We start from the raw sequence: 17359 nt of genomic DNA, 5'->3' as shown, positions 1-17359 counted from the left end.
TCCTTCCTTTATTGTGTACGCTCGTCCGGGCACAGTATCCTAACTGAGGCTTGGAGGAGGGTCATAGGGGGAGGAGCCAGTGCACACCAGGTAGTCCTAAAGCTTTTACTTTTGTGCCCAGTCTCCTGCGGAGCCGCTATTCCCCATGGTCCTTTCGGAGTCCCCAGCATCCACTACGGACTATGAGAAATAGAATTATCGGTAAGTAAATTCTTATTATTACTCCTCCTCTCCCATCCCCTGTACTGTACCACTCCACTACCAGCATTATTACTCCTCCTCACCGATCCCCTGTACTATACCACTCCACTACCAGCATTATTAGTCCTCCTCACCCATCCCATGTACTGTACCACTCCACTACCAGCATTATTACTCCTCCACTCCCATCCCCTGTACTGTACCACTCCACTACCAGCATTATTAGTCCTCCTCACCCATACCCTGTACTGTACCACTCCACTACCAGCATTATTACTCCTCTTCACCCATCCCCTGTACTGTACCACTCCACTACCAGCATTATTAGTGCTCCTCACCCATCCCATGTACTGTACCACTCCACTACCAGCATTATTAGTACTCATCACCCATCCCATGTACTGTACCACTCCACTACCAGCATTATTACTCCTCACCCATCCCATGTACTGTACCACTCCACTACCAGCATTATTAGTGCTCCTCACCCATCCCCTGTACTGTACCACTCCACTACCAGCATTATTAGTGCTCCTCACCCATCCCCTGTACTATACCACTCCACTACCAGCATTATTACTCCTCCTCACCCATCCCCTGTACTGTACCACTCCACTACCAGCACTGTTAGTCCTCCTCACCCATCCCCTGTACTGTACCAGCAGTATTAGTACTCCACTCCTTCTGAAGCTAGATTTGGCACATTTCCTCAATCTCCACTTGAAATTGTTTTGAACACTGCGACTCCACAGCCCGTGTTCTGGATTGTATTTGCTCAGCCTATCATTTGATGGTTGGGTGAGGAACTAAAGACTGCCTGCCTATGATGGAACTACACGTACCAGCAAGTAATACTAGTTCATCCTTTTTTAGAGTGCTGTGCTCTGTTTCTCAGTGATCAGTAGGTGGTGTATAAAGCTAAGAAAGGTCGCCTCTCTGTGCGAGATGATACGGTAATGTCATGTCCCTTCCTGTGTGACCCGGCGCCGGTGAGGAGCCGTGGGGTTCCCATTAGGTGATGAGAGCCACCTGGTGGTGACCGCTGCTTCCCATGGTTGTGGTTCGGGCAGATTTGCGGAGAATGAGTATTCAGCTTTCCTTTTCTCCTTCAGACGGAAGACCCAGACTTTGCGTCCCAGCGGCAGGTGTACAAGGACATCGGGGAGGAGATGCTCCTGCATGCCTTTGAGGGATATAATGTTTGCATTTTTGCCTATGGACAAACTGGGGCTGGAAAATCTTATACCATGATGGGGAAGCCGGAGGCAGAGCAACATGGGATCATCCCTCAGGTATTGCATGTTATGTACTGACATATTGTCACCTCTGGGGGCAGCGCAGAGTTATCTCTGATGTACTGACACTTTGCCACCACGTGGGGGCAGTGCAGGGTTTTTCAGCAGATACTGGTCATGGTATCATTAAAGGGCAATAATTATACTCTGATGTGGTAACCACAGGACACTAACGTGGGCATACGTTTTCTAAGCAGGATCAGAGCCACAGGGAAGGGGGTACTAGCCATGTGCCAGGTAGCATGAGAGCCACAGGGGAGGGGTACTAGCAGTGTGCTATACAGGATCAGAGCCACAGGGAAGGGGGTACTAGCCATGTGCCAGGCAGTATGAGAGCCACGGGGGAGGGGTACTAGCCATGCTCCAGGTAGTATGAGAGCCACAGGGGAGGAGTGCTAGCTGTGTACCAGGTAGAGAGCCACGGGGGAGGGGTGCTAGCTGTGTACCAGGCAGTATGAGAGCCACAGGGGAGGAGTGCTAGCTGTGTACCAGGCAGTATGAGGGCCACGGTGGAGGGGTACTAGCCATGTGCCAGGCAGTATGAGAGCCACGGGGGAGGGGTACTAGCAGTGTGTTATACAGGATCAGAGCCACAGGGAAGGGGGTACTAGCCATGTGCCAGGCAGTATGAGAGCCACGGGGGAGGGGTACTAGCAGTGTGTTATACAGGATCAGAGCCACAGGGAAGGGGGTACTAGCCATGTGCCAGGCAGTATGAGGACCACAGGGGAGGGGTGCTAGCTGTATACCAGGCAGTATGAGGGCCACGGGGGAGGGGTGCTAGCTGTGTACCAGGCAGTATGAGGGCCACGGGGGAGGGGTGCTAGCCATGTGCCAGGCAGTATGAGGACCACAGGGGAGGGGTGCTAGCTGTATACCAGGCAGTATGAGGGCCACGGGGGAGGGGTGCTAGCTGTGTGCCAGGCAGTATGAGGGCCACGGGGGAGGGGTGCTAGCTGTGTGCCAGGCAGTATGAGGGCCACAGGGGAGGGGTGCTAGCTGTATACCAGGCAGTATAAGTGCTGTGTAATCGGTGGACGTCTCTCCTGCCATCTCTGCAGCTCTGCGAGGATTTGTTTGCCCGAGTCAGTGATAATCGGAGTCCAGACTTATCTTACTCTGTGGAGGTGAGTGACACTCCTACATACTGCTTATATACCCTGTACCTACCCCCCTCACTGTATGTACCACATAAGTACCCCGTTCCCTGTACTGTATGTACCACATATACACCCTGTACCTACCCTGCTCCCTGTATATACTACATATACACCCTGTACCTACCCTGCTCCCTGTATGTACCACGTATACACCCTGTACCTACCCTGCTCCCTGTGTGTATCACGTATACACCCTGTACCTACCCTGCTCCCTGTGTGTGTACCACGTATACACCCTGTACCTACCCTGCTCCCTGTGTGTATCACGTATACACCCTGTACCTACCCTGCTCCCTGTGTGTACCACGTATACTCCCTGTACCTACCCTGCTCCCTGTGTGTGTACCACGTATACACCCTGTACCTACCCTGCTCCCTGTATGTACCAAGTATACACCCTGTACCTACCCCGCTCCCTGCGTGTACACCACGTATACACCCTGTACCTACCCTGCTCCCTGTGTGTGTACCACGTATACACCCTGTACCTACCCTGCTCCCTGTATGTACCACGTATACACCCTGTACCTACCCTGCTCCCTGTATGTACCACGTATACACCCTGTACCTACCCTGCTCCCTGTGTGTGTACCACGTATACACCCTGTACCTACCCTGCTCCCTGTATGTACCACGTATACACCCTGTACCTACCCTGCTCCCTGTGTGTGTACCATGTATACGCCCTGTACCTACCCTGCTCCCTATGTGTGTACCACGTATACACCCTGTACCTACCCTGCTCCCTATGTGTGTACCACGTATACAACCTGTACCTACCCTGCTCCCTATGTGTGTACCACGTATACAACCTGTACCTACCCTGCTCCCTGTATGTACACCACGTATACACCCTGTACCTACCCCACTCACTGTATGTACTAGAGATGTGCACCGGACCTTTTTTGGGTTTTGGTTGCGGATTTGGTTCCGCGGCTGTGTTTTGGATTCTGATGCGTTTTGGCAAAACGTCCCTTAAAATTTTTTGTTGTATTTGGGTGTTTTTTTTGTTGTTGTTTTTAAACAGCTTAAATCATAGAATTTGGGGGTAATTTTGATCCCATAGTATTATTAACCTCAATAACCATAATTTCTCTATCGTAATAAGTGGATGCTGGGGTTCCTGAAAGGACCATGGGGAATAGCGGCTCCGCAGGAGACAGGGCACAAAAGTAAAGCTTTTACAGGTCAGGTGGTGTGTACTGGCTCCTCCCCCTATGACCCTCCTCCAGACTCCAGTTAGATTTTTGTGCCCGGCCGAGAAGGGTGCAATTCTAGGTGGCTCTCATAAAGAGCTGCTTAGAGAGTTTAGCTTAGGTTTTTTTTTATTTTACAGTGATTCCTGCTGGCAACAGGATCACTGCAACGAGGGACAGAGGGGAGAAGAAGTGAACTCACCTGCGTGCAGGATGGATTGGCTTCTTGGCTACTGGACATGAAGCTCCAGAGGGACGATCACAGGTACAGCCTGGATGGTCACCGGAGCCACGCCGCCGGCCCCCTCACAGATGCTGAAGCAAGAAGAGGTCCAGAATCGGCGGCTGAAGACTCCTGCAGTCTTCTTAAGGTAGCGCACAGCACTGCAGCTGTGCGCCATTTTCCTCTCCGCACACTTCACACGGCAGTCACTGAGGGTGCAGGGCGCTGGGGGGGGGGGCGCCCTGGGAGGCAAATGAAAACCTTTAAAAAGGCTAAAAATACCTCACATATAGCCCCAGAGGCTATATGGAGATATTTACCCCTGCCTAAATGTACTAAATAGCGGGAGACGAGCCCGCCGGAAAAGGGGCGGGGCCTATCTCCTCAGCACACGGCGCCATTTTCTGTCACAGCTCCGCTGGTCAGGAAGGCTCCCAGGTCTCTCCCCTGCACTGCACTACAGAAACAGGGTATAACAGAGAGGGGGGGCAAAATAAATGGCAATATATTAATATAAAAGCAGCTATAAGGGAGCACTTAATCATAAGGCTATCCCTGTCATATATAGCGCTTTTTGGTGTGTGCTGGCAGACTCTCCCTCTGTCTCCCCAAAGGGCTAGTGGGTCCTGTCTTCGTATAGAGCATTCCCTGTGTGTCTGCTGTGTGTCGGTACGTGTGTGTCGACATGTATGAGGACGTTATTGGTGTGGAGGCGGAGCAATTGCCAAATATGAGGATGTCACCTCCTAGGGGGTCGACACCAGAATGGATGCCTTTATTTGTGGAATTACGGGATAGCGTCAACTCGCTTAAGCAGTCGTTTGCCGACATGAGGCGGCCGGACACTCAATTAGTGCCTGTCCAGGCGCCTCAAACACCGTCAGGGGCTGTAAAACGCCCCTTGCCTCAGTCGGTCGACACAGACCCAGACGCAGGCACTGATTCCGGTGGTGAAGGTGACGAATCAACCGTATTTTCCAGTAGGGCCACACGTTATATGATTTTGGCAATAAAGGAGATGTTACATTTAGCTGATACTACAGGTACCACTAAACAGGGTATTATGTGGGGTGTGAAAAAACTACCAGTAGTTTTTACCGAATCAGAAGAATTAAATGACGTGTATGATGAAGCGTGGGGTGCCCCGATAAAAAACTGCTAATTTCAAAGAAGTTATTGGCTTTATACCCTTTCCCGCCAGAGGTTAGGGAGCGCTGGGAAACACCTCCTAGGGTGGACAAAGCGCTAACACGCTTATCAAAACAAGTGGCGTTACCCTCTCCTGAGACGGCCGCACTTAAAGATCCATCAGATAGGAGGATGGAAAATATCCAAAAAGGTATATACACACATGCAGGTGTTATACTACGACCAGCTATTGCGACTGCCTGGATGTGCAGTGCTGGGGTAGTTTGGTCTGAGTCCCTGATCGAAAATATTGATACCCTGGACAGGGACAATATTTTACTGTCGTTAGAACAAATAAAGGATGCATTTCTTTATATGCGTGATGCACAGAGAGATATCTGCACACTGGCATCACGGGTAAGTGCTATGTCCATTTCGGCCAGAAGAGCTTTATGGACACGACAGTGGACAGGCGATGCGTAGAGGAGTTATTTGGGGTCGGTCTATCGGATTTGGTGGCCACGGCTACGGCCGGGAAATCCACCTTTCTACCTCAAGTCACTCCCCAACAGAAAAAGGCACCGACCTTTCAACCGCAGCCCTTTCGTTCCTTTAAAAATAAGAGAGCAAAGGGCTATTCATATCTGCCACGAGGCAGAGGACGAGGGAAGAGACAGCAACAGGCAGCTCCTTCCCAGGAACAGAAGCCCTCCCCGGCTTCTACAAAAGCCTCAGCATGACGCTGGGGCTTCGCAAGCGGACTCGGGGGCGGTAGGCGGTCGTCTCAAGAATTACAGCGCGCAGTGGGCTCACTCGCAGGTAAATCCCTGGATCCTGCAGATAATATCTCAGGGGTACAGGTTGAAATTAGAGACAGAGCCACCTCGCCGTTTCCTGAAGTCTGCTTTACCAACGTCCCCCTCAGAAAGGGAGACGGTTTTGGAAGCCATTCACAAGCTGTATTCTCAGCAGGTGATAGTCAAGGTACCTCTTCTACAACAAGGGAAGGGGTATTATTCCACTCTTTTTGTGGTACCGAAGCCGGATGGCTCGGTAAGGCCTATTCTAAATCTGAAGTCCTTGAACCTGTACATAAAGAAGTTCAAGTTCGAGATGGAGTCACTCAGAGCAGTGATAGCGAACCTGGAAGAAGGGGACTTTATGGTATCCTTGGACATCAAGGATGCGTATCTCCACGTTCCAATTACCCCTCACACCAGGGGTACCTCAGGTTCGTTGTACAAAACTGTCACTATCAGTTTCAGACGCTGCCGTTTGGTTTGTCCACGGCACCTCGGGTCTTTACAAAGGTAATGGCCGAGATAATATTTCTTCTTCGAAGAAAAGGCGTATTAATTATCCCATACTTGGACGATCTCCTAATAAGGGCAAGGTCCAGAGAACAGCTAGAGATGGGTTTAGCACTATCTCAAGAGGTGCTAAAGCAGCACGGATGGATTCTGAATATTCCAAAATCCCAATTAATGCCGACAACTCGTCTGCTGTTCCTGGGGATGATTCTGGACACAGTTCAGAAAAAGGTTTTTCTTCCCGAAGAAAAAGCCAAGGAGTTATCTGACCTGGTCAGGAACCTCCTAAAACCAGGAAAGGTGTCTGTACATCAATGCACAAGAGTCCTGGGAAAAAATGGTAGCTTCTTACGAAGCAATCCCTTTCGGCAGATTCCATGCAAAGGGATCTGTTGGACAAATGGTCAGGGTCGCATCTTCAGATGCACCTGCGGATAACCCTGTCGCCGAGGACAAGGGTATCCCTTCTGTGGTGGTTGCAGGAGGCTCATCTATTGGAGGGCCGCAGATTCGGCATGCAGGATTGGATCCTGGTGACCACGGATGCCAGCCTGAGAGGCTGGGGAGCAGTCACACAGGGAAGAAATTTCCAGGGAGTGTGGTCGAGCCTGAAAAAGTCTCTTCACATAAGCATTCTGGAACTAAGAGCAATCTACAATGCTCTAAGCCAGGCGGAACCTCTGCTTCAAGGAAGACCGGTGTTGATCCAGTCGGACAACATCACGGCAGTCGCCCATGTAAACAGACAGGGCGGCACAAGAAGCAGGAGGGCAATGGCAGAAGCTGCCAGGATCCTTCGCTGGGCGGAGAATCACGTGATAGCACTGTCAGCAGTATTCATCCCGGGCGTGGACAACTGGGAAGCAGACTTCCTCAGCAGACACGACCTTCACCCGGGAGAGTGGGGACTTCATCCAGAAGTTTTCCACATGCTATTAAACCGTTGGGTAAAACCAATGGTGGACATGATGGCGTCTCGCCTCAACAAAACACTGGACAGGTATTGCGCCAGGTCAAGAGATCCGCAGGCAATAGCTGTGGACGCGCTGGTAACACCTTGGGTGTACCAGTCGGTATATGTGTTTCCTCCTCTGCCTCTCATACCAAAGGTATTGAGGATTATACGGCAAAGAGGAGTAAGACTAGTGGCTCCGGATTGGCCAAGAAGGACTTGGTACCCGGAACTTCAAGAGATGGTCACGGACGATCCGTGGCCTCTACTTCTGAGAAGGGACCTGCTTCAGCAGGGTCCTTGTCTTTTTCAAGACTTACCGCGGCTGCGTTTGACGGCATGGCGTTTGAATGCCAGATCCTAAAAGGAAAAGGCATTCCAGAAGAAGTCATTCCTACCTTGATAAAGGCAAGGAAGGAAGTCACCGCGAAGCATTATCGCCGTATTTGGCGAAAATATGTTGCGTGGTGCGAGCAGCGGAGTGCTCCGATGGAGGAATTTCAACTGGGTCGTTTTCCTACATTTCCTGCAATCAGGATTGTCTATGGGTCTCAAATTGGGATCTATTAAGGTTCAAATTTCGGCCCTATCAATATTCTTCCAAAAAGAATTGGCCTCAGTCCCTGAGGTCCAGATTTTTATCAAAGGAGTACTGCATATACAGCCTCCTGTGGTGCCTAAGGTGGCACCGTGGGATCTAAATGTAGTTTTAGATTTCCTCAAATCCAATTGGTTTGAACCACTAAAGAATGTGGATTTGAAATATCTCACATGGAAAGTGACTATGTTACTGGCCCTGGCTTCGGCCGGGAGAGTATCTGAACTGGCGGCTTTGTTTTATAAAAGCCCTTATTTAATTTTCCATTCGACATAGGGCAGAGCTGCGGACGCGTCCGCATTTTCTCCCTAAGGTGGTATCAGCGTTTCACCTGAACCAGCCTATTGTAGTGCCTGCGGCTACAGACGACTTGAAGGACTCCAAGTTGTTGGACGTTGTCAGAGCCTTAAAAATATACATTTAAAGGACGGCTGGAGTCAGAAAATCTGACTCGCTGTTTATACTGTATGCACCCAACAAGTTGGGTGCACCTGCTTCTAAGCAGTCGATTGCTCGTTGGATTTGTAACAAAATTCAACTTGTACATTCTGTGGCAGGCCTGCCACAGCCTAAATCTGTTAAGGCCCATTCCGCAAGGAAGGTGGGCTCATCTTGGGCGGCTGCCCGAGGGGTCTCGGCATTACAACTCTGCCGAGCAGCTACGTGGTCAGGGGAGAACACGTTTGTAAATTTTTACAAATTTGATACCCTGGCAAAGGAGGACCTGGAGTTCTCTCATTCGGTGCTGCAGAGTCATCCGCACTCTCCCGCCCGTTTGGGAGCTTTGGTATAATCCCCATGGTCCTTTCAGGAACCCCAGCATCCACTTAGGACGATAGAGAAAATAAGAATTTACTTACCGATAATTCTATTTCTCGGAGTCCGTAGTGGATGCTGGGCGCCCATCCCAAGTGCGGATTATCTGCAATACTTGTACATAGTTATTGTTAACTAATTCGGGTTATTGTTTAGGAAGCCATCTTTCAGAGGCTCCTCTGTTATCATACTGTTAACTGGGTTTAGATCACAAGTTGTACGGTGTGATTGGTGTGGCTGGTATGAGTCTTACCCGGGATTCAAAATCCTCCCTTATTGTGTACGCTCGTCCGGGCACAGTACCTAACTGGAGTCTGGAGGAGGGTCATAGGGGGAGGAGCCAGTACACACCACCTGACCTGTAAAAGCTTTACTTTTGTGCCCTGTCTCCTGCGGAGCCGCTATTCCCCATGGTCCTTTCAGGAACCCCAGCATCCACTACGGACTCCGAGAAATAGAATTATCGGTAAGTAAATTCTTATTTTCCACTCATTTCCAGTCTATTCTGAACACCTCACACCTCACAATATTATGTTTAGTTCTAAAATTTGCACCGAGGTCGCTGGATGGCTAAGCTAAGCGACACAAGTGGCCGACACAAACACCTGGCCCATCTAGGAGTGGCACTGCAGTGTCAGACAGGATGGCACTTCAAAAAAATAGTCCCCAAACATCACATGATGCAAAGATAGATAAAAAAAAAAAAAAGAGGTACAAGATGGAATTGTCCTTGGGCCCTCATTTATGTTGTATAAACAGGACATGCACACTTTAACAAACCCATCATTTCAGCGACAGGGTCTGCCACACGACTGTGACTGAAAATGACTGGTTGATTTGGGCCCCCACCAAAAAAGAAGCAATCTCTCCTTGCACAAACTGGCTCTACAGAGGCAAGATGTCTACCTTCTCCTCATCCTCCGATTCCTCACCCCTTTCACTGTGTACATCCCCCTCCTCACAGAGTATTAATTCGTCCCCACTGGAATCCACCATCTCAGGTCCCTGTGTACTTTCTGGAGGCAATTGCTGGTAAATGTCTCCACGGAGGAATTGATTATAATTAATCTTCTCCACATTTTCTGGAAGTAACCTCGTACACCGATTGCTGACAAGGTGGCTGGCTGCACTAAACACTCTTTCGGAGTACACACTGGAGGGGGGGCAACTTAGGTAAAATAAAGCCAGATTGTGCAAGGGCCTCCAAATTGCCTCTTTTTCCTGCCAGTATACGTACGGACTGTCTGACGTGCCTACTTGGATGCGGTCACTCATATAATCCTCCACCATTCTTTCAATGGTTAGAGAATCATATGCAGTGACAGTAGACGACATGACCTTCAGTCCGGACCAGATGTCGGCACTTGCTCCTGACTGCCCTGCATCACCGCCAGCGGGTGGTTTTGGAAATTTGATCTTTTTCCTGGCAGCTCCAGTGGCGATAGAAAATGAAGGAGGAGCTGTTGGCGGGTCACGTTCCGCTTGACTTGACAAGTGTCTCACCAGCAGGTCTTTGAACATGTGCAGACTTGTGTCTGCCGGAAAGAGTGATACAACATAGGCTTTAAACCTAGGATTGAGCATAGTGGCCAGAATGTAGTGCTCTGATTTCAACAGATTGACCACCCGTGAATCCTGGTTAAGTGAATGAAGGGCTCCATCCACAAGTCCCACATGCCTAGCGGCATCACTCTGTTTTAGCTCCTCCTTCAATCTCTCCAGCTTCTTCTGCAAAAGCCTGATGAGGGGAATGACCTGATTTACGCTGGCAGTGTCTGAACTGACTTCACGTGTGGCAAGTTTTTTTTTTTTTAATAGAGTATTTTTATTCAACAATGATAAAATCGTTACAGACATTTCAGTGTACACTGGGAACTGCAATTATTATTACACTATGTTCACGCCCATATCCTTCTCAAACAATATATATACTGCATGATGAAACTGGTAATCGCAGGACCGTATGTTGTCATTCTACATATACCAGGTCCTCTGAAGTCTGCAATCAAATGTCAAACACATACTAACATTTCTTGTTTTCTCCCCGAAATACTACAATAACCCCCCAACTATAAGGCCTGATAAAGCCTACAAACCATAAACAGAGCAAATCAAAACAACTCCATCTAGCCTAGAGTCATACAGTTGTGCGAGGTGAGGTGCGTAATCCCTATAGTGTGTGATACGGGAGAGGAGCCCGGCTCGTCCCCCTGGGACCCAGGCAGCTGGGCTGTCGTAGAGGGCGTGCGGCATGTCAATTAATGAATTCTTTAAATTCTAAGGGCAGGGGAAGAATATGTAGAATTAATCCAATGGGACCATATCTTCTCATGTTTAGGAAGGGCATTATTTTTCATATAGATATATCGATCCTTCAGTACTGTGTCATTCACCAGGGCCTTTAAAGCAGACATCGTAGGGGAATGTGGGGCCATCCATGTCCGCGCAATACACACCTTGGCGAGGGCGCAGATACTGCGAGCATATAAGTCCTCCCACCTAGACCCAGATGCAGGTCCCCCCATTCCCAGAATGCAAAATCCCGGAGTCAACATTCCTCTTGGTTTCCCCGTACGTTCCAGAATCGACCCGACCCCAGCCCAGAACGCCTGTAAGGATGGACACTCCCACACCAGGTGCCAAAACGATCCGCCAGTGGCTCCGCATTTAGGACAGGCGGCTGCGCCACCAGCCCCAAATCTGGCAAGCCTATTCGGTGTCATATATGATTTATGTAATATAAAGAGTTGGATTTGCTGGAACCGTAGTGATTTGGTGGCCTGGCTCGAGTTCCCCAGCGCTACCTCCCAGTCCTCAACATCTATGGGGCCCAGATCACGCTCCCAGCGCTCCCGAAGGTTCGAGAGCGGGTCCGCATGAATTTATTTTTATAAGGTACGAGTAAGTGAAGGAGATCACCTTAACGCGACCCAGTGCGCATAGAAAGGCCTTTATGGGGAAAGGGAGGAGCGCCGGGGGAGAGTCCCCGAACTGTGATTGTAAAGCGTGCCTGAGCTGTAAATATCTGTAGAAGTAAGAGTTTGGGAGACCAAACTCCTCCTGTAGTTGTTGAAAGGACTTCATTGTACCATTGTTGTACAACTGAGATATGGAAGTTACTGAATATGGGGCCCATACCTCCCCCCCCCCCCCCCCCCCCCCTCGAGAGACCCCAGTTCAGGGAGTGATGCGGAGTGCCAAAGAGGAGTATCCGGATCCATACCATCGTGCCCGAGCATTTGTATCAAAGCCTGCCAGATCTTCATGGCCTGAACAACAATAGGAGGGGACAGCCGGGAAGTGCTCCCCCCCACCCAGAATCTGCGCCGGAGAGAGGTCCGGGTAGTAACATCGGAGAAACGCCCAGCATAGACCAGCCTTATCTCCTCCCCGCAACCAGATACTGATGTGTGCCAGCTGGGCCGCAAAGTAATATAGTTGGAAGTGAGGTAAGGCCAAGCCGCCATCAACTTTTTGTCTAGTGAGGGTATTTAACTTTATTGTAGGTCTTTTATTGGCCCATATCAGAGATGTTAGTATACTATTTAATTTCTTAAAGAAGGCCGGGAATATGTATACAGGGGATTGTGAAAGTACATACAGTAGCTTGGGCAAAATTATCATCTTAACAAGGCTAACCCTACCTGTCATTGTCAGCGGGAGTTTACACCAAGCCCTTGACTTGCGTACAATCAGCTGTACAAGCGGGTCAAGGTTCAAGGATATGAAATCCGAAGGGTCGTTAGTATCCTGGATCCCAAGATATTTAAACTGGCCTGTCCAGCTTAGCGGCAGGGAAATCTTTGGGACCCGGGGAGGAGAGCCCATAATGGGCATTATAAATGATTTGGACCAGTTTATGCAGAGACCAGAGAATCTGCTGAAGGTCTCTATGACCTGCAACACCATAGGCATATCCACACTGTAGTCGTGTAAGGAAAGTAACAGGTCGTCCGCATAAAGGGCTATTTTGTCAGTACATGGGCCCGATTCAACTCCCCCAATATCCGGGTGCGATCTGACTAAACAAGCCAAGGGTTCAGTGGCTATGGCAAACAAAGCTGGGGAGAGGGGGCATCCCCGTCTGGTGCCCCGAGTCAAAGTAAAGGAGGAAGAGATATAGCCATTAACCAAGATCCTGGCGCGTGGACTTTGATATAGCAGTTTGATCCATCGTATAAAATTAGGACCGAAGCCCATACATGTCATGACCCCCCCACAGATACGGCCGTTCGGCGCTGTCGAATGCCTTAGCCGCGTCCAGTGAAACTACAACCGCGTCCGAGGGGAAATCGTGGGGAGCCTGCAAAATAGTGTAAAGCCTGCGCAAATTAATGGACGTGGATTTCCCTGGCATAAAGCCAGACTGATCCTGGTGTATGATAGATGTAATGACCGAGTTGAGCCGGACCGCTAGGATTTTTGCCAGGATCTTGGCGTCAGTAGGGATAAGGGAAATCGGCCTACAGGACTCCACTAGTTTGAGATCCTTACCGGGCTTTGGCAGTACTATAATTACGGCCTCGGACATTGAGGGAGGAAGTTGATTGGTGGCAAATATGTCGGTATACGTCTCATGCAGCTTGGAACCAAAGAACTGTATGTATTGTTTATACAGCTCAGTGGGGATGCCATCGCTTCCCGGAGACTTGCCACTGGGGGACATTCCCACCGCTGCCGTCACCTCTTCCAAGGTTAAGGCGGCGTCTAGGATATCCCTAGCCTCGGGGGAAAGCTTAGAGAGGGGTATATTGGACAGGTACAGATCTAAGTCTTCCATGGAGCATGTCGACTGAGAGCCATAGACCTCTTTAAAGTATGAAAGGTACATCTGCGCTATGTCGGGGGTATTATCTACTATGGAGCCGTCAGGGCCAGTCATCTGCACTATCGTGGACCCAGGACGGTCGTAGTGCACCAAGTGGGCCAATAAACTACCTGGCCTGTCCGCCTGCATATATATGTTGGTGGCCCTGAACAAAAGGGAGCGCGCGTTTTTATCCGAAAGGTGAGCTTGCCAGGCCTCCTGAGCTAATAGCCAACTTGCCTTCAGCGCAGGAGTTCCCTGAGCCAAATAGCGGGTCTCCAGGTCCCTATATTCAGATTCGAGCTGTCTCTCTGTCGCCCTGTACTCTATCTTGCGGGCGGCTATTTTGCCTATCAGCGTACCACGTAGATAAGCTTTAAATGCATCCCATATAACCGGTGTCGGGGCCGAGCCCGCGTTATCCGCAAAGAACCCTTCCCACCTAAGCGGCAAATCCGGGCACTCTCCCAGCTGAACCAGTCAGGATGGGTGCAGCTTCCAGTATGACTGTCCCCTCCGGCACTCCACATCAAAAGACAGCATTAGGGGCGAATGATCGGACACCCCCCGTGCCTCATAATGAACATCCGTTATGCTAGGTAGGAGCATGGGCGAGACCAGGGCCAGGTCGATTCTGGAGAAGGAGCCATACGTACTAGAGAAACATGAGTATTGCCTAAGCGTAGGGTAGCGAGCCCTCCAGACATCTACCCACTGCATGCTATCTATATAATCCGCAAACTTAGATCGAGATATAGATTGGCCGCCCCCCGCCCCTGAATCCCAGGAAGACCTCCTCCTATCCAGAGAGGCATCCAACACGTTGTTAAAGTCCCCTAGACAAATAACAGGAGTGTGTGGAGAGGAAGCAATAAATGAAGCCGCCTTCTGCAGGACGTCATACGAGAATGGGGGAGGAACATAAACAGACAAGATAAAGAAGTTACGGGAGCTCAGCTTGCATTCCAGAAACACAAATCTACCATATGGATCCGTATTTACCGTGATTAATTAATTAATTCCGGACATTCCATGCCAAAATCTTTAAGGCAGGCATGTAAAGACCCCCCAAGGTGAAAAGGGAGCCCGCCTATCAACATTATCCGGGTATCCACCTGCCTGTGCAGAGTACTATCCCAAAAACCATATCGTCCGCAGGCCCCGGGCCCCGAGCCAAACCCCCCTAAATAGCACAACATCATCGCACAATTCAATAAATAGACATATGGAAAACAAAAAATTAAAAGAGAGAAACATAGAAAAACTGACAGCATCCCAACAACATCCCCCCCTCCCCGTATACCTGCCTGAACTGTGGCATACCTTTATCCCTAACAAAGCTCCAACCTTGGTGATCTGAAAGCCTACGGCAGTGCTATGCGTAGCACACAGATCCAAACAAAAAAAAACCCACTACAAGAAACTAATGCGTAAAAGTCACTACCCGGTAAAGTCCAGAACAACTAATGCAAAAGGAAGCTCCCCGGACTTATACTTGCATATTGTAGGCCCATGTAGAGAGAGAACTGGATGTCAATCAGTCCGGAGCCATCTGGCGGGCGCCCGGAGCGTACCTGTCCAGCCAGGCTGCCGCCTCCCTCGGAGAGTTGAAGAACTTAGTTTCCCCGTCCGCCACCACGCGTAGCCTAGAGGGAAACAGCATTGAATATGGAAGGCTCAGGTCACGGAGGCGCTTGATGGGCAGAAACTGGGCCCGATCTTTCTGGACATCCGTTGCGAAATCCGGAAACGCCGACACCCGGACACCATTTCGAAGCAGAGGGCCCTTCGCACGGCCCAGGCGCAGGACGGAGTCCCGGTCTTTATAGTGTAGAAACTTGGCAATAAATGTTCGCGGCGGTGCGCCCGGGGGCAAAGGCCGGAAAGGCACCCGGTGCGCCCGCTCCACCGCAAATTGGGATGTAAAGGATTCAGCGCCGTACGCCTCTTTCAGCCAGGATTCTAGGAAGTCTTCAGGGTGCGCCCCCTCTTCCTTTTCAGGCAGGCCCACGAATCTCGCATTATTTCTGCGAAGTCGCCCCTCCATATCCATGAGTTTAGTTTGCAGTGACGAGACTTGTTGTGTAACCGCTGAGACAGACCGTTGTAGGGGGCCGCTGAGGTCTTCCAGATTAGAGACCCGTGTTTCCGTTTCGCCGACCCTCTCCCGTACTCGCTGGACGTCCTGGCGCAACAGTGATAAGTCGCACTGCACCTTCTCCATTTTGTCCGACAGACGTTGTTCGCTGGCCGCTATGGCCTCCAGGACGTGCTGAATGGAAGGCGTAGATGGCTGCATGTCTGCGCCCGAGCCGGTCCCGGCCGGGGGAGTCGGTTTGGTAGAAGGAGAGGGCTTAGGGGACGACTGCATCGGCTGGGCAGCAGGCTGGCGGGCAAACTTCTCCAATTTAGCCACAGCTGCGCTCTGACCACCCCTCACCATAGCAACAAGGTCCGAGCAGCGCTCAGAGTCCCGATATTCAGTGTCAGAAAGCACAGCAGTAGGGGTGAGGTGCAGTATCAGCAACACTCCAGAGCACAGGACATCCAGCAGTGAAGCACAGAGAAGGGGGGGGGGGGCCAGAGGGGTCTGGGGGTGATTTTGTAGGATGTGCTACTCAGAAATAGGCAAGGGGCAAAAGGTGGGACAACCTGTGCTGGGGCAAATCTTCCAGCTCTGCAGCCCTTTCACAGGTCACACAGAGGATTTGCAGTGGAAGCAGCAGCTGCAGCCAAGATGGCCGCCGGACTTGCAGTCTCACTCCCCTCAGTATATTCACCCCAATTTCGGGGGTTAGAAGCGGCCTGGCGGGTTCCCCAGCAGGTGTAGGTGGTGGGCGCCGCACTCCCCAGGCGCCGGGTGACCCGATCTTCACCGCGGGTTCGCGCGCGCCCGCGGCAGCACAGCGGAGCTCCAGAAATCGAGGCCGGGGATTTCCCAGCGGCCTAGGCCCGAGACTCGGGCGGCAGCTGGCGCAGGCTGTCAGCTCCGGCAGGAGACGGCCGCCGCTCCCCCACGGCGATAAAGCGCGGCCCGGCCGAAAGTGAGCCTCAGAGAGGGCCCCAGGATCTCTTAAGGATTAATAGGCCGGGGAGCTCCACAACCCTGCTGCCTATCTGCTAGCCGCCGTGGCCACGCCCCCCACGTGTGGCAAGTTTTAAAGGGTTGCAGAACCTTGCACAACGTTGAAATCATTCTCCACAGCGCTTGAGTCAGGTGCATTCCCCCTCCTTTGCCTATATCGTAGGTAGCTGTATAGGCTTGAATGGCCTTTTGCTGCTCCTCCATCCTCTGAAGGATATAGAGGGTTGAAATTCACCTCGTTACCACCTCTTGCTTGAGCTGATGGCAGGGCATGTTCAGGAGTGTTTGCTGGTGCTCCAGTCTTCGGCACGCGGTGGCTGAATGCCGAAAGTGGCCCGCAATTCTTCTGGCCACCGACAGCATCTCTTGCACGCCCCTGTAGTTTTTAAAAAAAATTCTGTACCACCAAATTCAATGTATGTGCAAAACATGGGACGTGCTGTAATTTGCCCACATGTAATGCACGCACAATATTGGTGGCGTTGTCCGATGTCACAAATCCCCAGGAGAGTCCAATTGGGGTAACCCATTCTGCGATGATCTTCCTCAGTTTCCGTAAGAGGTTGTCAGCTGTGTGCCTCTTATGGA

The 17359-nt window shown here is 50.8% G+C and overlaps 1 protein-coding gene across 1 annotated transcript in view; it reads left to right on the top strand.

Annotated features, from left to right (window-relative positions):
* Positions 1-17359, top strand: part of LOC134935889 (kinesin-like protein KIF1C) — a 97266-nt gene that overhangs the window by 46005 nt on the left and 33902 nt on the right. The window contains 2 exon segments of the mRNA XM_063930740.1: positions 1314-1493; positions 2558-2623. Of these exon segments, the coding sequence (XP_063786810.1) occupies positions 1314-1493; positions 2558-2623 (246 nt within the window).

The sequence above is a fragment of the Pseudophryne corroboree genome, chromosome 6 (assembly GCF_028390025.1).
Source record: "Pseudophryne corroboree isolate aPseCor3 chromosome 6, aPseCor3.hap2, whole genome shotgun sequence".
NCBI classification, from domain to species: domain Eukaryota; kingdom Metazoa; phylum Chordata; class Amphibia; order Anura; family Myobatrachidae; genus Pseudophryne; species Pseudophryne corroboree.
This window is presented reverse-complemented; position numbering and strand designations above follow the sequence as displayed.